Source organism: Garra rufa, chromosome 18 (genome assembly GCF_049309525.1).
Source record: "Garra rufa chromosome 18, GarRuf1.0, whole genome shotgun sequence".
In the NCBI taxonomy this organism is placed as follows: domain Eukaryota; kingdom Metazoa; phylum Chordata; class Actinopteri; order Cypriniformes; family Cyprinidae; genus Garra; species Garra rufa.
Window position 1 is genome coordinate 16,187,762 of NC_133378.1, and position 24,709 is coordinate 16,212,470.

Here is a 24,709-nt window from a genome sequence, read left to right on the forward strand (position 1 = left end):
TCCTTTAAGACTTGTTTCTCTAGTGGAATCTCTTGAATGTATAATTCAGTGATAAATACTTTTTAAATCAATGTAATCAATCAACCAGAGGTGGGTAGTAACGAATTACATTTACTTCGTTACATTTACTTGAGTAAATTTTTGGGGTAACTAGTACTTTTAGAGTATATTTAAATATAGGTACTTTTACTCTTACTCAAGTACATTTATAGTGAAAAAAATGTACTTTTACTTCGCTACATTTGATGGCGTTCCTCCGTTACTGTCCTCAGAAACGTGTCGTTGGAATTTTCATTTCATGCCTGATAAAACTGCGTTAATGCTGCTTTGTGTACAGCTGTTACTATGGAAACCGTAATTTTTTAGTTAATTTTTCATTTCCAATACATTTTTTGAGCTGTTTATGGTCAAATGATTTCTAATGTATATATTTATAAATCAATAAATGTATTTAAAACGTTAATCTCACTTTTAATTTTGCAGTGTAAATTATGTAATCTCACTGCTAACAGCCATTTAGAATTTATTGATAAATTCATAAAATAAATTTCAAAGGTAATGCATACATTTCAAAAGTAAAAAAAAAAAGGCCTTTATAAAGGTAAATCAAATATGCAGATTTAAGATGTAAAAGCTAATAGAGCACTGATGATAATATTGCTTCAGAATTTTTATTTTTTTACATCAGATATTTCTAGTGGTACTTTTATGGGGATATTTTGTGTGGAATAGTATCTGCTGATATGAAAAGTTCACTGTATATCGTAGTAATAAATTTAATTTATGACAGCCATGAAATTGTTTACTTTTTACATTAAACACATTAAATATTACATGTATGCATGTAATATAATATCTATTTCCATTACAGGTTTAGGTCTTAAATTTCATATAAGGTGGTATTAAAAAGGTCTTAAAAAGTCTTAAATTTCACTTGTTCATATCTGCAGAAACCCTGTATTAAGATTATTACTTTTACTCTTACTTGAGTAAATATTTCCATAAGTACTTGTACTTTTACTTGAGTACAGATTTTGGGTACTCTACCCACCTCTGCAATCAACTGTGTAAGTTAGATAATAACTATAAGTTGATTTTTTTTACCCTATTCACCTGCAGTGTCTCGACAACATCACTGTGCTTCATCTTCTTTATTATCCTGTGTCTCTTTCCTCCTTGTCTTCCTCCTAAAATATCTTATAAAATGCAGTATTTTAGCTGTGAAATTTACAAATTTACAAATTTTCAAATATCCAGTCCCTTTATTTGAAACATCAACATCCTACTTCTGAAGAAAAATGTATGTTCTGTATGTTATGTGTAATAACTTCTGTACTATCATTATGTTGTCAATGTCTCTGTTGTTAGTGGTATTGATCAGAGTCTTGCTATGAGTGCCAAAGCAGACCTGGATGTCCTGCCACATGATGCAGACGTCCCATCCGAAAGCAGCGTCTCTCACGCTCCCAATGACAGTTCTGCACAGCGGCTGAAACCCCAGGATACGACCACAATCATTTTCCCAGGTGCTTACAACTGAATAGAAAGTGTAGAAAGTAAATGTTTTCTATTTGACTTTACATTTGTTACATTTTTAGGGGAGACACTGCAGGCAAAAACACAGTTTTTTCATGCACCTGTCAAGTTTGAGATTTCGGGCTTTTTGGTTTTTCATAAAGTGTTTTTTCAGACTAGTGGAAAGAAAACACCCAAAAGACACTGATAAGTCTTTCTTTTATAGCACCTTATCTATTTGTGTCAATAGATTTCAATTGAAATACATGTTTTTTCTTCTACACTGAGCCCTAAATCTCCATTTCAGTAGCACTTACACACCAAACTTTACATTTTTATTTCTGACTATATCCTGAAGGTTTTTACAGAGAGATTTGTTCATATATAATTTGCTTGATTTTATACATTTTATTCCACAAAAAACAAAACAAAAATAAATAAATATACATACCCAAAATGAGAGACCCAAACTTCCATCTGTAAAAACTCTAATATGTCAAAGAAAAAAAAAAAATGATGAAAAGAATTTTGAAACGGACTTCATCCAGTGTTTAGATTTTTGTACTAGAAATGTATGCAAATTAGCACATATTTCATTAAATAATGCCTCATTTGCATATTGAAACCTAACATTTTAGAAAACTTGTAATACAAAAAATGTTTGCAATTATCAATGTAATCAATCAACTGGGGAAGTAAGGTCATAACTATTAGCTTTTTTTTTTACCCTTATTTACCCGCAGTGTTTCGCCTTAAAACTGAAAAAGGTAAACAAATGTGGCTTGCTATCCAAGGTGTAGGGATATAGCTTGAGACATGATCATCTGTTTATATTTTCTTGCATTTTAATGGACAGAATTAAATGATCATACTCCTCCTAGACAATTGTTTACATCATTTCTCCATTTTGAGGTGTTAAATGTTGTGGATGAAACAGTATTTACTCTTCAATCAGCTTTTCTTTGAGACAAACAGCTTTTATTTTCCCAAAGCTTCTGCTCATCCGTTGCCAAAAGTGGAGCTGCCTCCAAATGCAATCAAGGCGATTAAAAGCAGTGAACTGGAGGCCGCATCACTTCCTGCTCAGGTTGGAGGGACCATCGTCCATGTTCTGGGCTGGAAGGAGGGAATGGCCATCCTCCCTGGAAGCAATCTGAAGGTGAGCATATGTGTTGATCTTGATGGCAACAACTTTGAGTTTGATGTTCAAAAAGCAGCCCTGAAGTGCAAGGCCCACCTTTGTGCCTACATGCAGATGTGATGTTAAAGTGTTTGCAGGGTTTCCGCGGGGTCTTAAAAAGTCTAAAATTTAAAAATCTAAATTTTAGGCCTTAAAAAGTCTTAAATTCGCTGTTCTAGGTCTTAAATAATTTTACACAGGTCTTATTTTTCCGATGTCCATGTAACGCTACCTCTAAAGCTCATTTAAATTCTCTTTTTGTTGTTTCCGTGGTGTTGTAGTTCTTTATTTCACAATTCCAAATATAATTTGCTGTATTTAAACTACAAATGAGACCAGCATGCAATAGCCAATCAGCTTTCTGTTATTGTCGCGAGTCTCTCTCGGATTGTACCGCAGAAGTAAAATGGATTTAACTTTTTAGCTTTGGGGAAGTGCAAGTTTAGCGATACTTAGCTTGAAAAAAACTGAATATAGGGCTTGGCTAAGGCCAGTTGCTAACAGCTAGATTGTTTTCTCCCTCTGTGGAAGTTACTGCGTCTTCAGAATCGCAGTAGCAGAATACAGGTCAAACGATCTTTTTCTGTATATAATGTTATCAATAATAATAAGATATATAGGTCGAGCTAGCTGACCGCCAGCCTTTGAAATACTTTTAAAATGTTTTTTTTTTTTACTTGCCCGACCGAACAAACCGCCTGATTAAAACTGAAGTGACAAAAACAACTAGCGAAGCATCGAAAGGCAAGAAAGATTCCTATTTTAATACATTCAACGTAAACAGAAATTGATAATGGATAGTGTATTTCTGGTCTATTTGTGACATACTTTAAAACAAATGAATGTAACAGCACTCTAAAGAAACACACTGAGGTAAAAATTTCAAATGTATAGTTTATTTATAACATGATATATTTCAGTAATATACCAAGTGAGCTTTTTGCTGAAAATTCTCACAATTACAAATGTTACATTAATTTTAGCTCAATAAAAATTAGTTAGTCAAGTAGTTACTTACATATTAGACAATATGCAACATTAGCAGAAGCATTCTCCTAGCAACGTTTTGCTATGATTCAGCGTTTTGATCGAATCAGTCGAAATAACTCGCTCATGAAATGACTTACCGCCACCTGCTGGTAGTTTAGTGTGTTTAAAAGTATGCCTCCACACCCAACATTTCTAATGTACATATTTATAAATCAATAAATGTATTTAAAACATTAATCTCACTTTTAATTTTGCAGTGTAAATTATGTAATCTCACTGCTAACAGCCATTTAGAATTTTTTGATAAATTCATAAAATAAATTTCAAAGGTAATGCATACATTTCAAAAGTTAAAAAAAGGCCTTTATAAAGGTAAATCAAATATGCAGATTTAAGATGTAAAAGCTAATAGAGCACTGATGAAAATATTACTTCAGAATTTTTTTCTTACGTCAGATATTTCTAGTGGTACTTTTATGGGGATATTTTGTGTGCAATAGTATCTGCTGATATGAAAAGTTCACTGTATATCGTAGTAATAAATTTAATTTATGACAGCCATGAAATTGTTTACTTTTTACATTAAACACATTAAATATTACATGTATGCATGTAATATAATATCTATTTCCATTACAGGTTTCGGTCTTAAATTTCATATAAGGTGGTATTAAAAAGGTCTTAAAAAGTCTTAAATTTCACTTGTTCATATCTGCAGAAACCCTGTGTTTGGGTGCTGGGTGTCAAAATGAAGAGCTTTACACTCTTTACTGGTTCTATGAAGAACCTTGAACATCCATGGAACCTTTCAAATGCAAAAAAGTTCTTTAGATTTTTTAAAATGTTCTTCAAAAGGTTCTTTGGGGAACCAAAAATGGTTCTTCTATGGCTTCACTGCGAAAACACTCGTTTGGAGCCTGGTCAGGTTTAGGGTTGCAAAATTCCGGCAATTTTCAAGACTGGATAATTTCCATGGGAATTAATGGAAATATATGAGAATTAATGGGAATACATGGGAATTAACAGAAATGAATGGGAATATACTGGGAATTTACAAAATTGCAGGAACTGGGAACCTAAATTTAGTTGAGAAAAATATTCTTGGTTTAAACAACCAGATTTAATGCAATTGCAGTTAAATGTCTACCCTACACAGACTGATACTGTTGGAAAAGATTTCAATTTTGAATAAATGATGTTCTATAAGTTTCTGTAAGTTTCTATTTATCAACGAATCCTGAAAAAGAGCAGATTCCAAAAAAAAATCCAAAAATTAAATTTTTTACATTTGTATTGGTTTGCATGCATGTCAGCTTATCATAAAACAAAATGTTTACATTTATATTTGTTTAGTATACAGATTCTCTAAATTTCCCCAAATTTCCAATTAATTTCCATAAATTCCTGTTAAGTTTCCAAACTGGAATATTTCCAAAATTCCCCAGATGAAGTTTCCATGGAAAGTTTCCTTTGCAACCCTAGTCAGGTTACATCATTTTCTACACATGTGGCAAAGTTAATGATATTTATTTGAAATAAAGAAAGTGAAAAACAGAGCCTGGTCAGGTTTAGGGTTGAAAAATTCCAGGAATTTTTTAAGACTGGATAATTTCCATGGGAATTAATGGAAATATATGATCATTAATGGGAATATATGGGAATTAACAGAAATTAATTGGAATAAACTGGGAATTTACAAAATTGCAGGAACTGGGAATCTAAATGTAGTTGAGAAAAATAATCTTGGTTTAAACAACCAGATTTAATGCAATTGCAGTTAAATGTCTACCCTACACAGACTGATATTGTTGGAAAAGATTAGAGTTTTGAATAAATGATGTTCTGTAAGTTTTTGTAAGTTTCTATTTATCAATTAATCCTGAAATAGAGCAGATTCCAATTTTTTTTTACATTTGTATTGGTTTGCATGCAAGTCAGCTTTTGATCAAACAAAATGTTTACGTTTATGTTTGTTTATAATACAGTTTCTCTACATTTTTAAGTTTCCAAATTGGAATTTTCCAAAATTCCCCAGATGAAGTTCCTATTGAAAGTTTCCTTTGCAACCCTAGTCAGGTTACATCATTTTCTACACATGTGACAAGTTAATGATATTTATCTGAAATAAAGAAAGTGAAAAACAGATTGAGTACATATCAGTTTAGTTATTTAAAGTTTTAAAGTCTGGAAGTTTTTTCCTAACATAATTTAAATGATAAATCAAATGCCCAAAATTGCACCTAAAAACAACCTGTCATATGATACAAAAATCAAATGTATAAAAATCCAGTCAAATCGGTTAAATGCAATTTGATTTCCTCATAGGGTGAAGCATAAACTCTAACAAAAAGAAATATTGTGTTTGATAGCTGATTTTCATAATCCAGTACATTGCTGTCATAATAAAACTCAAATAATGAATCAAATGCTCAAAAGAATAGCTCAAAAGTTAAATCAGACGCTGAAGTGACTTTAAATGCAGAATGTTTGGTGTACATTTGCATGTCTGTGTGATTTTTGTGATGTGGTTTGAGAAGTTAAAATGGTAGCTAAATGCTGCCCCCAGTTTCTTGGCTGAAATGGATGGCATTAAAAAAAGATTGAGCTAAAGGTGTTGTTCTTTCATGCTAACGTGTCTACAAGGCAGGCAGGCAGAGCTGTATTGTTGCCATAGCAGTGCTAAAGCAAATCTAAGAGCAATAATAGGTCCCAGTAATTTTGTGTATGATGAGAAGAGGAGCGGGCCAAACACCAAACCCTGAGGCACCCCAGTCTTAAACCAATGTGATTTAGACACTGCTCTTCTCCAAGATACCCTGAAGGATCTGTCTGTCCTGGTATGAGCCCAGTGTAGTACAGTTCCCATGATGACCAGTGCAGAAAGGGAAGGTCTGGTGATTTAAAATGTCAAAAGCTGCAGATAGAGGTCGCTCTTTCACCAGACAAAGTGATGGATAGAAAGACACTCCTCTGTTGGAGGAGTGGAAGAAAAAAGCATTTCACTTTAGTATGATAAATATTTCCTAAGGCGCTATATTTTACTTTTAATACTGGATAAAAGTAACACTGTTCTGCTTTTTGCAGTTATGTGTTAGTGATACTGGTTCACTGGAAGTGATCAGTGAAGGGAAGATAGGCTCTGCTAACCTGGCCACTGGAGGAGTTCAGACAAAATCAGCTGATATGGAGCTCAAACCAGCTGAAAAACCAGGTAATTATTCATTAGAGGTCTCTGATTTACTACATCATTCTTACTGGCAAGGCTATATGATGTTTTGACGTTTATAGCATGGCTGTCAGTTTGTAGCATTTTGTAAATGAAAGTATAATCAGTCAGGGTTTAAAATGAAAGGTGACCTATTATGAACCCGTTTTACAATATGTAATATAAGTTTTAGGTGTCCCCAGAATTGTCTGTGAAGTTTCAGCTCAAAATATCCCAAATATCACATCATTTTTATATCATTGTAAAAATGCCTATTTTGAGTGGAAGCAGAAACAGGCTGTTTTTGTGCATGCCTCTTTAAATGCAAATGAGCTGATGCTACCCGCTCCCTTTTCCAGAATAGGACTGTGCCTTCACAGCTCGCATCTCATTTACTCTGAAAAAAAAACAAAAAAACATCTGTTTGGTTTTGAAATCATGTCTATCTTGCTGAATTCATGCTTTTTAAAGCCATATCAGTTTAAAATTCAACATGCGTAATGCGATTCATTTGATTCAAAACAGGACTTAAATGCATGTATTAATCAGTCAATTACATTTATTTATACAGCGCTTTTAAAAATATGGGTCATGTCAAAGCAACTTTACAGTATTAATTAGGACAATAGCGTCAATAGTGCAAAAGTTCCATGTTGCAGCAAAGTCAGATTTGCAGAGGACTCATCTGGTTCCCATGGTCTTGCGCCAACGGCCATCTAGGTGAGGAGTTCTTTATTGATAATCATTCAGGGCTGTAGAGGTCGTCTCTAGGTGTTGATCCACTATCTGGGCTGGGTACGGACAGGATATGGCGGCTACGGTGACCTCGAAATAAGAACGAAACAGGCTAATATTAGCATAGATGGCATTCTTCTTACAAAGAGTACATCAGGTGTTACGGGAAGTATTCTCGGTTCCGGTTGACCTAATTAATGCAGCCTAACAGTTCTTTAATAGATTTGGATTATAGAAATGTGTTAAGTGTAGGCCAGGTTAAAGAGATGTGTCTTTAATCTACAGTGCCTTGCAAAAGTATTCATACCCTTCATTTTTTTTTTCATATTTTGTTTTGTTGCAGCATTATGCTAAACTGCTTTGAATTAGTTTTTCCCCACATTTCCCCAAATTGAGTGCTTTTTACATACTGGATGTGTCCACTACAGTAATTAATGGACTAGAAATAATATTCCTCCTGACGCGTGGATTATGCTGTGGATCATCCTGGTTGTGTGTGTGACTATCATACCTCACGGCCCTCTTGGATCTTGGCTAACCGCGAGCAGCGGTGCTCAACCACTCACTATGTTGACGACCGGCATCCCAATGGAGCAACACAGGATTCCTAGCAGCACTGGAATCCATCCACAACTGGATCTTCCACGCCGAACCCGGTACATCCATAGAGGGTCGGGTTGCCGGTTTGTTGTGTCCAAACACGGTGACCCCGTGGCCATTCCCAATACGGATACATTTGAAAGTCTTGTTTTTAATTGTAAACATCCGTTTTCTGTAACAATAGCTCTAATTTATCGCCCTCCTAAACCACATCCAACATTCATCTCTGACATACACAGTTTTCTTATTTCCCTCTGTACAATATATTCCAACATTTTAGTTATTGGTGACTTTAATGTACACATGGACTCCCAGACCTGCCGACTGGCATCTGACTTCAAATACACATTAGACTGTATTAATCTCCACCAGCTTGTTGATGTCCCAACATATACTAAAGGCCATATACTGGATTTAGTGATTACTGATTCTCTTACAGTCACTGGCCTTGAGGTGTATGATGTTGGCGTCTCTGACCACCTGGCAACATTATTCAAAATCCCACTGTCATCTTCTTTTCATAAACCAAAACGTCAGATGACCTTCCGAAATATCAAGAACATCGACTTCACCTCTTTCAGTCAGGATTTACATCTTCTTTCCCCTTCCCCAGATTTGTCAATGGATGAACTTGTGAATTTTTACAACACCAGCCTTAGCTCCATTCTGGACAGTCATGCCCCAGTTAAAACCCGGACTGTCAATTTCTCTAGGTCCGCACTCTGGTTCACAGGAGAACTTAGAAAGATGAAGCAGTCTGGTCGTGTCCTGGAGCGCGCCTATAAAAAATCTGGCCTGATGGTACATAAATTGGCCTACCGAGAGCATCGTAGGGCCTATGCTAGAGCTCTCTCAAAGGCTAGGTCACACTCCCGACATCCCCACAGTACTGATCACGCAAAAACTGACACATTTTTCTTCTACAACGCAGCAGGAGGTCGAGAATATCATCCGTAAATCTAAACCATCCACTTGCTCTCTCGATCCCCTCCCCTCCGCTCTGCTTAAAACCCACCATATTTCCATTAGCCCTCTTATAACCAAACTCATAAACCTTTCACTGCAAACAGGAAATGTTCCAACAGCTCTAAAAACGGCTATTATCAAACCTCTTCTTAAAAAACCTACCCTAGATCCTGAACCTCTGTCAAATTACAGACCCATTTCTAACCTCCCATTCATCTCCAAAGTGCTAGAAAAAGTGGTTTCCTCCCAGCTTCACACCCATCTCAGTTCCAAAAGTCTTTACGATAAATATCAATCTGGTTTACGCTCTCAATATGGCACAGAAACAGCCTTCCTCAGAGTGACCAGTGACCTCCTTATGGCCTCTGACTCCGGCTCCACTTCTCTGCTCATCCTCCTCGACCTCTCTACTGCGTTTGATACTGTTGACCATCGCATCCTCCTTCACAGTAGTGTTAATTTCGTCAGACGAGACGAGACGAAATATGTTCGTCAACGACCTTTTTTTTCATGACTAAGACGAGACGATGACAAGACTGCACCACTGTCCAAAAACGCTGACTAAGACTAAATTAACATGCATTATTGTTGACGAAAAAAGACGAGACGAAAATGTTTTGCATAAAATAAAAACGAAGATAAAATCTCTCTTCATTTTCGTCTACAATCGTCTCTGCTTTTTCATCAGCTGTTACGGCTTTAAAATATTCAAACTGCGCTTTGGCGCGCTGGCTGGCGCTGAGCCAGAGACGGACGAGCTCTGCTCTTGTCATATAATCACAACTATCAACTATGCAGTGTTTTTAACCACATAACGCTTATTTTAGGTTTCAGACATTTAAATACACATAAGTACTAGTAAAAGGAGACATTTAGAGTTTGTAAAATACACACATAGGTCTATGGAAGCAGCAAATAACAATCTATTCAAATATAATTTGCCGATGTGTTTTATTCATATCACATACACATAGGCTTAGTAACTAAAAAGTCCACTCTATTCCTCTTCTAGTTCACCAGCCACTTACTTGCATGTATTTCGGGAGAAACGGATGAATGTATATGTGCTGTAAATACGGCTGACAGGACTCTGAACAGCAGCGCGAACAAACATGGCGGCGCCCATCTCACGTTACAGATTACGACCCAGATCATTTATATAGGGTTTTAAAGTACGAAACATACTAATTCACACATATTTGTGAATCGGAATATTAGATAGTTCATGGCATGGTAAGCAAGTGTGTGAGTATTTTGGATAAAAAAGGAAAAACGAAATAAAAGCGATCTATCTGTCATACAGTGTTATTGTGTCTGTGTTGTGACACGTGACAAGCTTGATGCGTCGCCATGGAAACAATAAGGACGAACGTTCTAATCTAAAATAACGGTCGCTTAAAAAAAACTCACTCTCAGGGGTCCGCTAGAATATTTAAAACTCACCACTGAAAGGGTTAATCATTTGTGAATGTGTCTCCTAAATCAGCAATTGAAAACCAGACACGTTTAACATTTGCATTCAACAAAAATCATTCAACAAGTGTATTTTGTCAGGTAATTATGACATTTAACCAATGTTTGAGATATGTGAAACACTTTTTTTGCTGAAATGTGTATCAGTAATAATCTCAGTAATAATGTGTTATTTTAAAAAAAGACTACAATTTTTTGACTAAACCTAGACTAAAATATATTGAGTTCTTTTTGACTAAAACTAGACTAAAATTAAAAGACTTTTAGTCGACTAAAACTTGACTAAGATACCTTGAGTTTTCTTTTGACTAAAACTAGACTAAAATGATGAGACTTTTAGTCGACTAAAACTTGACTAACAAAAAAAGATATGTGAATGACTAAATATGACTAAAACTAACAAGGACATTTGGCACAAGACTATGGCCCAATCCCAATTCTATTTTCTACCCCTTCGCCTTCCCCTCGCCCCTTCCCCTTGTCCCTTGAAACAAAGTGTAAAGGGGAAGGGCTAAAATATTTCCCCTAAGAAATGGGACACCACTACAACACTGTGATACGTCATCATACGTTGTCGCTAGTTCCTAATGTTACGTCAGAGGACATGCGCAGATGTTTATCACTCATTCCAAGATGTCAAAATGTTGTCATGTTGCAAAAAATACAAATGTACGGTGTACGCACCGTTCATTCACATGTGGCCGTAAGCAAAACAAACAACGCATTATCACATGCGCGGCAAATTGCTAATCAGTGTAGTGGTGCCTGGAGAAGTATATATGCTTCATTTGTGAATTTCGTTTTGAACTCTCTATTTGAACGCATTCGTTTTCTGGATCCTTGGACTAAAATGTTTACAGGGGTTCACTGGTTTAAGAAATTTCTGATCGTAAAAATCAGCTTCTTTTTATTTGTAAGGTATCGTTTTTATTATTATGTACTGATTTAAATTACTGGTGCGGTGAGCGGGGGTGCAGGTGCATTAGGCGCAATCATCAAATACATTTCAAAGCAAGCCGGCTCCACGGTCCTGACTGCATCATCACTGCCTTTATTGGGTGTTTTGAGCGAATATTTACATTTATTCACATGACTGGATGTGGTGGACTGCCATGATTTTGGCGAATGCAGGACACTGAATAATGCGCATCAGAGGGGATTTAAAAAGTGGAAGTGTGTATACACCGTATACGTTACCTGCGTACACCATCCACTACACCACCGTTGCAAATTGCCGTGCCACTGGTCTTTCATGTTTCTAACATGCAGTCAAGTGTATATGACATAAAAATATATTTTGTAATATCGTGCAATCAGTGCTATCTGCTAGCAAACTTTAGCGATTTTTTTGCAAACGTTTATTTACAAAACAACACCATAAACACAAACACAAGATTGAAGGTAATATACATATAATGAAACATTGTCATGAAAATCCTTATTAAAGGCAAAAATTACTTATATTTACGAGTCTGCTTGCTCGAGTGAGCAGCCATGTTGGAAATTTCTCTTAGCCCTTCGTTTGAAGTGAGGTCCTGAAAAATCTTCGTTTGGAGGGCTATCTGGCCCTTCCCCTTACCCCTACCCCTCCAACCAAAAGAGAAATGAGACACCCCTACCCCTTCACGTGAACGCGCCAAACGGAGGGGTAGGGCTAAGGGGTAGAATTGGGATTGAGCCTAAGACTAAATTAAAAATAGGTGACGAAATTAACACTACTTCACAGACTTCAGCACTACATTGGTCTTTCCGACACCTCCCTAAAATGGTTTCGCTCTTACCTCACAGATAGGACCGAGTGTGTAGCCTTGGGGGAGGCAAAATCCTCACCTCACATTGTTACCTGTGGGGTCCCCCAGGGCTCCGTACTCGGTCCAACCCTCTTCACAATCTACACGCTTCCCCTTGGCCGTGTCTGCAGCAGGCATGGAATTCATTACCATTGCTATGCTGACGACACACAACTCTATCTCCATATCACTCCCTCCGGCTCCCCCTCTGCCACCATTTCCCGCCTTACCTCCTGCCTGGAGGAGATCGGGCATGGATGAATCAAAAATTTCTGCAGCTGAATGGCTCTAAAACAGAAGCCATCCAAATCGGAACACCCCACCAATTACGCTCTTCTCCTATTACATCTGTTTCATTCTTTGGCAATACTATTTCCCTCTCTCCTTCCGTTACTAACCTTGGGGTCAAGTTTGACTCCTACTTTTCTTTTGACAATCATGTCACCTCAATTTGCAAAACCTCTTTTTTTCATCTTCGTAACATTTCCAAACTTCGTCCCTCTCTTTCCCTTTCAGCTGCAGAGAAGCTTGTCCACGCCTTTGTCTCCTCCAGGCTGGACTACTTTAACGCACTTCTGTTGGGAATCCCTGGCAGGAGCCTCCAAAAGCTCCAGTTTTTGCAGAATGGTGCTGCCAGGGTCCTAATGGGGGTGCGGAAACATGAGCACATTACCCCCATCCTCCAATCCCTTCACTGGCTCCCTGTTCACCTCTGCATAGAATACAAGATCCTCTTGCACACCCATCACTGTCTGTATGGTGCGGCCCCCACATACCTCACTGATCTCCTTTCCCCACACACCTCCACCCGGACCAGAGCAGGCTAACGGCACCTCCTGGTTGCACCTAGGACACGGTTCAAGATCATGGGTGACAGGGCTTTTAAAGCATCCGCTCCTCGTCTGTGGAATGCCCTCCCAGAACAACTCAGAGCCCCCAGGACCACGGATGTTTTTAAAAGAGAACTGAAAACCTTCCTTTTCAGAAAAGCGTATTTTTAAGTGTCTGTGAATTTGTTTTTTATCTATTTTTATCTGTTTGATCTTTGTAGCACTTTGAGATTTGATGTCAAATGTATAGTGCACTATAAATAAAATTCATCATCATCACATCAATTTACACTCCATACACCATAATAAAGACAAAGCAAATACCAGATTTGCAAATTTTACAAATTTATTAAAAATAAAACACTGAAATAAGTGCATTGCATAAGTATTCATACCCTTAACTCAGTACATAGTTGAAGCACCTTTACAGCCTCAAATCTTTTTGGGTATGATGTGACAAGCTTTGCACATCTGCATTTGCCATTCAAGCTCTGTCAGCTTGGATGGGGGCTGGCAGACATTTTCTAGGGTCCTAGTTGTTCCAATCTTGCATTATGGATAATGCTTCTGTGAACCTTCAATGCAGCAGATTGTTTTCTGAACTCCTCCCTAGATCATTGCCTTAACGCAAGTCTGTCACTGAGCTCTACAGGCAGTTATCTTGACCTCAGGACTTGGTTTTTGCTCTGATATGCATTTTCAGCTGTTAGACCTTTTCTGAGGTGTGTGCCTTTCTAAATCATGCTCATTCAAATGAATTTGCCACAGTTTAACTCCACTCGAAGTGTAGTAACATCTAGAAGCAAAATGAATGCTCCTGAGCTAAATTTCGAGTGTCCCAGAAAAGGGTATGAATACTTATGCAACGGGATCTTTTCAGTTTTTTATTTTTAATAAATTTGCAAAGATGTTAAAAACCTATTTTTTGCTCTGGCATTATGGAGTAGGGAGTGTAGATTGATGTGAGAAAAAAAGGTAATTTAAAGCAGTTTACCATAAGGTAGCAACATAACAAAATGTGAAAAAAATGAAAGGGGTATGAATAATTTTGCAAGGCACTGTAGATTTAAACTGACAGAGTGTGTCTGCCTCCCGAACAGTGTTAGGTAGATTGTTCCATAGTTTAGGCGCTAAATAAGAACATGATCTGCCGCCCACAGTTGATTTTGATATTCTAGGTATTATCAAATTGCCAGAGTTTTGAGAACCCAGAACGGGACTTCAATGCGCGTATCGCAAATTATTTGATTCAGAACGGGACGTTAATGCGTTCGCCATTTAAAATGTGCACTTTAAAATCCCATTTTGAATCAAATAATTTGCGATACACACATTGAAGTCTCGTTCTGAATCAAATGACTCAAGATAAGCGCGTATGGTTCGTCATTTGATTCAGAACGGTATTTTAAAGCGCATATGGCGAATTCACCCCCCCCCCCCCATCTCCCCCGGCAAAACACACCCTGTATACAGGTACTGTACAGTAGTAAAAAATTGGCTTTAAAGGATAACTATTGCCAAAATGCAACCTGGGCTGTTTTTTTTTACTGTAAACGAGACAAACATATATCTAAAAGCATAATTACGACAAACGAGGCCTTTTTGAGATTGACTGTGATTTCGTTTTGTGGTCAATGGCCGGTGAATGGGGGTACTAGGGGTATAACTTTGAGCGCATCAAAATCTATATTTTTACAACACTAAGAAGGCTCGACACACCATGAAACTTTGCTCGAAGTATCGCCTGGGTCTCTACACTTGAACTCGAGCATTGAGAACATTGTTTGTGTACACAGAGTTTACTAAAAAGAAAGGTTTTGAACAACTCACTTTCACTGTTTGGGTTTCCGCTCGCGGCCGTCTTACCAGACAAGAAGTGTCGATCTCCGAATGCGAGGATGGATAGCTCCTAAAGGATATTTCCATATAAATGCACGGCTAATTTGTTGTTTTGTCGCAAGTGAAAAACAATATTAACCTTCTAGTTGTAAAAAGAGCCTCATATAAGCCTAATATTTCGTCCTATGGAGTCCATTCATTCGCATTCGGAGATCAACACCTCTTGACTGGCAAGATGGCCGCGAGCGGAAACTCAAACAGTGAAAGTGAGATGTTCAAAACCTTTCTTTTTAGTAAACTCTGTGTACATAAACAATGTTCTCAATGCTCGAGTTCATGTGTAGAGACCCAGGCGATACTTTGAGCAAAGTGTCATGGTGTGTCGAGCCTTCTTAGTGTTGTAAAAATATAGATTTTGATGCGCTCAAAGTTATGCCCCTAGTTCTCCCATTCACTGGCCATTGACCACAAAACGAAATCACGGTCAATCTCAAAAACGGCTCGTTTGTCGTAATTATGCTTTTAGATATAAGTTTGTCTCGTTTACAGTAAAAAAAAAAAAACAGCCCAGGTTGCATTTCGGCAACAGTTATCCTTTAATGAGTACATAAAATTGTTACTCTACTGTTAGCCAGTCTCTTTATTATGCTAAATATCAATACAGTTTATTTATTTTTTTATATTTAGTGCATAAATTCTATGTTAATACCTTAAAGGGATAGTTCACCCAAAAATGAAAATTTGATGTTTATCTGTTTACCCCCAGGGCATCCAAGATGTAGGTGACTTTGTTTCTTCAGCAGAACACAAACGAAGATTTTTAACTAAAACCGGTGCAGTCTGCCAGCCATATAATGGAGGTGGATGGGCACCAGACCTTTAAAACATGCACAAACATGCACAGACAAATCCAAATTACACCCTGCTGCTCGTGAGGATACATTGATGTCCTAAGAGAAACTAAACAGTATTTATATCATTTTTTACCTTTGATACACAGCCACTCCATCTGTTCTGAGCACAAGCTTATTATCCGGCTTGTTACATGTGTACGTGCTCTGGCGTAGTATACGCAAACACCGGAAGGGGAAATCTGTGAAAAAACAACAGTCCCGGATGAGTTTGCGCAAGCAACCGTAATCTTTTAGCTTTAAATCAGTTTGAACAATCAGGATAAGCACAAGTAATTACCATTTTGAATAGCCGTTATACCCACAATCTCTGTGCACTGTGTAAACAATGAGTGTTGTATACATGCGACAGATCGCTTCCGGCATTTGTGTATTCTACGCCAGAGCGCTACACATGTATCGTCACGAACCGCAGGGTGTAATTTGGATTGGTCTGTGTGTTTTTTTTTTTACTTTAAAAAAAGTTTGGTGCCCATCCACTGCCATTATATGGCTGGCAGACTGCACCGGTTTTGGTTAAAAATCTTTGTTTGTGTTCTGCTGAAGAAACAAAGTGACCTACATCTTGGATGCCCTGGGGGTAAGCAGATAAACATCAAATTTTCATTTTTGGTTGAACTATCCCTTTAAATGTCATGAAAAACACTTTTGAAAACTTGTCTAGAAAAGGGCTTAATTACTCCAAATAAAGCGTTTGTTTCATTGTAATGTTCAAGGATGCGTTATATCTATTTGGACTTCATACACAGTGAAAAGGCCTAACAATTCATTCAACAAACAGTTGCATGAGCTAAGACATTGCAGGCAGCTTTTCATGACCACATGAATACATTCACCTGATGCATCTTTAAAGCTATCAGCAGTTGTCTTTAATCACAAATGTGAATGTTTGCTTACAGACATCTCAGCAGGTGGGAATATCAGGCCGGCTGTCTTTGTGGAGGCGGACAGACTTCAGCGAGTACGTATGGAGGCTCTGGACAATCCAGCTCATAGCAAGTGCAGTGAGACATCGATCAAACAGACGTACCTGACGGAGTTACGCGGAGAGACAGTGTCTGAAAAGTAAATTAACTGCTAGACTTACACATCTATTTAACACATGCGGTGTATAAATATGTATGAGGCTGATTTCTGGTATCTGAAAAGTCAAGTACTTATTCCATGAGTATATTATATGAGTAATGTGACTCTGTAGCATGTTCTGTATGGATGCTTTAGTCCTGCAGGGATTGCAGAAGCACAGGTCATCTATCATGAGCATGAAATGCTGAAGCCCATGAAAAAGAGGAAGAGGAGGGAATACAACAGCCCATCGGAGGAAGAGTCTGATGCTGAACCAATGGTGCAGTTCTATAAATGAATGTCATTATTTTTACATTATCAATATGGTGCTTTGAGTTCTAATGCAATGAAATGCTCTTCTGTCATTAGGAGGAGAAAGTGGAGCCTTTAAAATTGGATGGCAGACAGAGCAAAGCAGGTACTTCATCACAATCCCAGGATACACAGTAATTACTTCATGAAACCGTCACTAATGAACTAAAGCTAGATTTCAAACACACACACAATTGTCAATTACTCTTGTTAGTCACTTTTTGAAAATTATGGTTTTGTTTTCTTTTCTAGTGTGATTTCATTAGCATTTGCAGGTATTCTAATGTAAAGTGATAGACAATGATATGAACAATAGCAATGCATGGACATCTTCTGAAGTATAAATGCTTTACATATTTAACTTAAGATGTACAAATGTTTAAATGTGGTGTAATTATTATGTTATGTGCACAGCATAAATGCGAACACTCCCTCTGAAACTTAACAAATTTAATTAGAAGACATGTTAGGGTTCTTTAGAGATATAATATTCCAGCAAATCAGCTTGATCGGTTACCAAAGAACAATATTAAATTATTCAGGAAAATATAATTTTCTATCTGACAGTTACTAATGAAAACTAAATAAAAAATTCTGGGGTAACTTCAAGTTTTGATCAACAGGTAAGTATAGTATGTAATTTCTTGACACTTAAACATGTTATATAGCCCACTGAATCATACTCAGACTTAATGCTGACAATGAAACAACTTGAGAGAGAACTGTCAGGATGACAAGTGAAAATATAGCAAAAGTAATACAGAAATTCAAAAACAATGGACTTGTGAAAAGGCCCCTAAAATAATTAGGTCTTCACTTTAAGCTTAATTTCATGATGAGTGAGTTTTTGCTAGAAAAAGAGCGGGAGAAACAACTGACAAAGTGTCTCAGTGCCGACAAAATCTATGAAAAGAGTGACACTTTATCTGACAGAGTAAGATGCAGCCTTCAGAAGTGACATGCTTTGTTGTTTATCCACACCAGAACTACCTACTGTAGCCAAAGCACAATAAACTCAATTAACTTTTTCCAAGGCCCATATTTACAAAATATAGACTTCTGAGAATCCATACTCTGGTCTCATTTCGGATTTAACAGCATCCAAAATGTTATGTTGTTGCTAGAGGAGTACAATGAGAAGTGTCTGGTTCCCACAGTGACGTTCAGTACTAGTAAAGCTTTTATACTGGGATGTATGTAAGTTTATCTTATAGTCTCATCAGACCACAGGACATGGTTCCAGTATTTCATGCTTTTGGTTGTCTTCAGCCAACTGTTTGTGGGCTTTCTTGTGAGCCAGCTTCAGATGAGGCTTCCTTCTGGGACGATGTCTATGCAAACCGACTTGTTGCAGTGTGCGGCGTATGGTCTGAGCACTGACAAGCTGACCTTCTACTTCTGCAACCTTTAAAGCAATGCTGGCAGCACTCATGCATCTGTGTTTTGAAGCCAGGCTCTGCACCTGACGCACAGAACGAGTGTTAAACTTCATCGATTGACCCTTGCGAGGCCTTTTCCGAATGGAGCCCATCTTGGAAAAGCTCTGTATGACTCTGACCACTGTAGAGTGACTCTGACCACTGTAGAGTAACTCTGACCACTGTAGAGTAACTCTGACCACTGTAGTGTAACTCTGAGCACTGTAGTGTAACTCTGACCATTGTAGTGTAACTCTGACCACTGTAGAGTAACTCTGACCACTGTAGTGTAACTCTGACCACTGTAGTGTAACTCTGACCACTGTAGAGTAACTCTGACCACTGTAGTGTAACTCAGACCACTGTAGAGTAACTCTGACCACTGTAGTGTAACTCTGACCATTGTAGTGTAACTCTGACCACTGTAGAGTAACTCTGACCACTGTAGTGTAACTCTGTTTCAGGGTGTTACTGAACCTCTAATAGCCTTGGCCATCTTTGTGGAGAGCAACAATTCTAATTCTCAAATCAAAAGTTTTTTTTGCCATGAGATGCCATGTTGAACATCCAGTGGTCAGTATGAGAGAATTGTACTTAAAGCACCTAATTTTAACTGCTCTAATACAAGATACACAAGTTTGTATGGTCTTGTCAAGCTGAAAAAAACATAAACATGATGAATAGGACATGTGGCGTCGCATGGTTAAACAACATACTGCTGTTATCACTTAGGGTGTACTCACTTTTGTTGCCAGCTGTTTTGACAATAATGGCTGTATGTTGAGTTATTTTCAGGGGACAGTAAATCTATACTGCTATACAAGCTGCACATTGACTACTTTAAAATATATCCAAGTTTCATTTCTATAGTATTGTCCTTTGAGAAGATAATGCTAAAATTGTTGCTGAAATGTGAGGGGTGTACTCACTTTTGTGAGATACTCTGTGTGATATTTGTATAAATGTGTGCTAGAACTTCTGTACTATAGTAATAATGAGATCACACTGTCTGTTGTAACACATACAAGCAGTGTCCTTTGCATGTATAACTGTGTAACAGTTCTCTCCATAGGTTCAACAGAGAGTAAGCTGGAGCTGTGGTCCTGGCCGCAGTATCTAGAGCAGCAGAAAGCTATGGCCGCTCCAGCCAGACTCTTCCAGGAGGTTTGACTTCTTTATTTCACTGTAGGAAGTGAATAATTCTGCTTTGGTAGTGTTTTTAATTTTAAACTCCTTTATTCAGTGACATGTTATGCTTCAGTAGATATTACAAATAGTGTATAGTTCAATGGATTTTCTTATTCTTTTCAATAATAATATTTATATATGTAACTGGTCTAGACCCAGAGGGTTCCCATAATTAAGAACAACTTCAGACAGGGCATGAAGTTAGAAGGCATCGACCCCCAGCACCCCTCTATGTATTTCGTCCTGACGGTCGCTGAGGTACATTGAAACATCTCTACATTTCACATTCTGACTGTTACAACTATAGATCAGGGATGCCCAACCCTGTTCCTGGAGATCTACCTTCCTGCAGAGTTCAGCTCCAACACTGATCAAACACAAGTGAACCAGCTAATTAAGATCTGATGGAGCACTTGTTTGGAACTGAACTCTGCAGGAAAGTAGATCTCCAGGAACAGGGTTGAGCTCCCCTGATCTAGAGGAATCTGACTCTGAGTGCTCATTCTCTTGAAATGCTTGTATTTAGGTCTGCGGCTTCAGATTACGTCTTCATTTTGATGGTTATTCTGACTGCCATGACTTCTGGGTCAACGCCAATTGCCCTGATATTCACCAACCCGGATGGTGTGAGAGCACAGGACACAAGCTGTACACACCAAAAGGTACATTTCAAGGTACATTTCAAACCTTAATCTGTTTGGATGAGAATAAATAAGTAAAACAGGTGATAAACATACCATTAAACCAAAATTTATTCAGACACATTAACATTTCTCACATTATCATAGTTTGTAGTTTATACAGGGTTTCCGCGGGGTCTTAAAAAGTCTTAAAAAGTCTAAAATTTAAAAATCAAAATTTTAGGCCTTAAAAAGTCTTACATTCGCTGTTCTAGGTCTTAAATAATTTTACACAGGTCTTATTTTTCCGATGTCCATGTAACGCTACCTCTAATATTCATTTAAATTATCTTTTTGTTGTTTCCGCGGTGTTGTAGTTCTTTATTTCACTATTCCAAATATAATTTGATGTATTTAAACTACAAATGAGACCAGCATGCAATAGCCAATCAGCTTTCTGTTATTGGCGCGAGTCTCTCTCGGATTGTACCGCAGAAGTAAAATGGATTTAACTTTTTAGCTATGGGGAAGTGCAAGTTTAGCGATACTTAGCTTGAAAAAACTGAATATAGGGCTTGGCTAAGGCCAGTTGCTAACAGCTAGATTTTTTTCTCCCTCTGTGGAAGTTACTGCGTCTTCAGAATCGCAGTAGCAGAATACAGGTCAAACGACCTTTTTCTGTATATAATGTTATCAATAATAATAAGGAATATAGGTCAAGCTAGCTGACCGCCAGCCTTCGAAATACTTTTAAAATGTTTTTTTTTTTACTTGCCCGACCGAACAAACCACCTGATTCAAACTGAAGTGACAAAAACAACTAGCGAAGCATCGAAAGGCAAGAAAGATTTATATTTTAATACATTCAACGTAAACAGAAATTGATAATGGATAGTGTATTTCTGGTATATTTGTGACATACTTTAAAACAAATGAATGTAACAGCACTCTAAAGAAACACACTGTGTTAAAAATGTCAAATGTATAGTTTATTTATAACATGTTCAGTAATATACCAAGTGAGCTTTTTGCTGAAAATTCTCACAATTACAAATGTTACATTAATTTTAGCTAAATAAAAAAGTAGTTAGTCAAGTAGTTACTTACATATTAGACAATATGCAACATTAGCAGAAGCATTCTCCTAGCAACGTTTTACTATAATTCAGCGTTTTGATCGAATCTGTTTAAATAACTCGCTCATTAAGTGACTTACCGCCACCTGCTGGTAGTTTAGTGTGTTTAAAAGTATGCCTCCACACCCAACATTTCTAATGTATATATTTATAAATCAATAAATGTATTTAAAACGTTAATCTCACTTTTAATTTTGCAGTGTAAATTATGTAATCTCACTGCTAACAGCCATTTAGAATTTATTGATAAATTCATAAAATAAATTTCAAAGGTAATGCATACATTTCAAAAGTAAAAAAAAAAAAGGCCTTTATAAAGGTAAATCAAATATGCAGATTTAAGATGTAAAAGCTAATAGAGCACTGATGAAAATATTGCTTCAGAATTTTTATTTTTTTACATCAAATATTTCTAGTGGTACTTTTATGGGGATATTTTGTGTGGAATAGTATCTGCTGATATGAAAAGTTCACTGTATATCGTAGTAATAAATTTAATTTATGACAGCCATGAAATTGTTTACTTTTTACATTAAACACATTAAATATTACATGTATGCATGTAATATAATATCTATTTCCATTACAGGTTTAGGTCTTAAATTTCATATAAGGTGGTATTAAAAAGGTCTTAAAAAGTCTTAAATTTCACTTGTTCATATCTGCAGAAACCCTGTTATAAAATTGTAATAAAATATGACAAGAACTCAATAGTCAAACTGTGTCAGAACAAATTCATCTTGATAACGTCAGATAACTCGTAGAAAGGTGTGCAACAAAACATGGTCAGGTCAAAGTGTCTGAATAATTTTTGGTCCCAAATTTGATAAATTTTACTGGTAGTCCACTGTATGAAGAATGTTTGGGTGTAATATGTCTTTTTTACTTTATTTTGCTATCCTCACTTACATAAATGAACTATAGTGTCCTGCAACCACTAGTAAAAATATCAACAATTATATCTGGTGAATAATTTTTGGTTTGACTATATATTTTAATATGCATACATACTCTTGAAGGTTATATACAGGTTATATAAGTTATGTAGGTTGAATTATATCAAAGCATCATTACTCCAGTCTTTAGTGTCACATGATCCCTCAGAAATCATTCTATTTTTTCAGATTATTATCAATATTGAAAACATTTGTGAAAAATTCAACATACAAAAAGTTCAAAAGAACAGCATGTCTTTGAAATTGAAATCTTCTGTCACATTGTATATGTCTTTACTATTGCTTTTGATTAATTTAATGTGCCCTTGCTGAATTAAAGTCATCTATTGAATTTCTTTCTTTCATTCTCCTAAACTTTTGAATAGTGGTAGTGGTTTGAAACATTTCTTACTTATAAACTCTCGACCGTTATATGAATGTCACAAGTTTGCAGGTTTCTACAATTTTCACGTAAAGTTGGTTAATGAACTGTATCACTTGGCTTAAAATGTTTTCTGCAATTAATATTAATAATATATTTCATTCTGTAATGAATATCGCTGCCTTTTACTACGGTAAAGGGAACTTGTGTCAAGAAAACCATGGGAACATCATTGTAACACATGGCCTCTAATGGCTTATTGCTTTAATATAGTTTAAAAACTTGCACTTAAAAAATAGGATCTATTATATGTCACAACTGCTATAAATGTGCTATTCATGCAATTATATTGTAAATTGACCATATGCATGGGTTACTTCCTTGTTTTAGACAAGCCAGCTCAGTCATTTCCGGTCAACTGTACTGTGCAGTAATAGGAGTCTACTTTGCTCATTTTCTCATAATCCATTCACAATCAAAGAAAAGTTTTGTTTGTCTAAGAGGACCAAACGCACATGTATACCGTTTCAAGAATGACAAACGCCAGTTTGACAAAAAAATATGCGAGTAAATCGACTAAATATGCGCGAGTCATTGCTATGATTGACAGTAATAACAGGACTAAACATCTGACAAGCCGATGTCAAAAAAAGAGCTGTGCATTAAATGATTCAGACTAAATTCAGAGTAACACAACTACAGCAGGAACAAGTTTGTGTTGGTTAAATATAGACTATTTAATAGCTTCTAGAGTTCAACATAAAGCTTAAAAGATGTAGTTATTAAATTAAATAAAATATTTCAAATTCATATTGAGTGCATTATTTAATTCTTAAACCATTAATATTGAACTTTTTTAATTTGTAGTGAACTATATATATAAGTATTTAAATAATTCTCCCTTATAGGCTGTTTGTGTCTGAGCTTATTCATTTATTTATTTATTTTAATGACTTTCTGCGCTTGCTATACTACATACTTCAGTGCGGTAAACGTGCTACAATTTATTATACTAGTAATTTGATAATAATAAGTAATTTGAAATGATAGCTGCAGCCAGTGAGTGATCCTCTGCTGCCATCTTCTGGTTATAAGGTTAATTTCATGTCATTTTCCTCTTAAAAAGAGGTTTTCCATGAAAAGACTTTTTTTTTTTCTATGCTTTATTTAGCTGTCAGCGTTTAAATGTACAGCTATGCAGGTCCTCTCCTGGGATTACCAGGCTTGTTGTTAAAGGAACACTCCACTTTTTTTGGAAATAGGCTCATTCTCCAACTCCCTCCGAGTTAATAAGTTGATTTTTACCGTTTTGAAATCCATTCAGCCGTTCTCCTGTTCTGGCGATATCACTTTTAGCATAGCTTAGCATAGATCATTGAATCCCATCAGACCAATAGCATCGCGTTCAAAAATGACCAACGAGTTTCGATATTTGTCCTATTTAAAACTTGACTCTTCTGTAGTTATATCGTGTACTAATACCGGCGGAAAATGTAAAGATGCGGTCTAGAAAATCGCAGTTTTACATTTACCGCCGGTCTTAGTACACAATATAATAAAACTCAACTTATTAACTCGGGGGGAGTTGGAGAATGAGCCTATTTCCAAAAAAAGTGGAG

At 36.7% G+C, this 24,709-nt stretch overlaps 1 protein-coding gene across 4 annotated transcripts in view; it reads left to right on the forward strand.

The window, feature by feature from the left end:
• Nucleotides 1-785: 785 nt before the first annotated feature.
• l3mbtl1 (L3MBTL histone methyl-lysine binding protein 1) overlaps nt 786-24,709 on the forward strand; it is a 38,648-nt gene continuing 14,724 nt past the window's right edge. Inside the window, exons 1-9 of one of the 4 annotated variants that reach the window (XM_073823034.1) lie at nt 786-1,526; nt 2,508-2,674; nt 6,770-6,896; nt 16,934-17,099; nt 17,256-17,379; nt 17,469-17,517; nt 19,902-19,993; nt 20,171-20,275; nt 20,544-20,691. In XM_073823034.1, coding sequence (XP_073679135.1) covers nt 1,391-1,526; nt 2,508-2,674; nt 6,770-6,896; nt 16,934-17,099; nt 17,256-17,379; nt 17,469-17,517; nt 19,902-19,993; nt 20,171-20,275; nt 20,544-20,691 — 1,114 coding nt within the window. In that variant the 5' untranslated portion in view covers nt 786-1,390. Of the gene's footprint in view, nt 1,527-2,507; nt 2,675-6,769; nt 6,897-16,933; nt 17,100-17,255; nt 17,380-17,468; nt 17,518-19,889; nt 19,994-20,170; nt 20,276-20,543; nt 20,692-24,709 lie in introns of all 4 variants that reach the window. The other 3 variants (XM_073823035.1, XM_073823032.1, XM_073823033.1) reach the window with 3 other exon arrangements.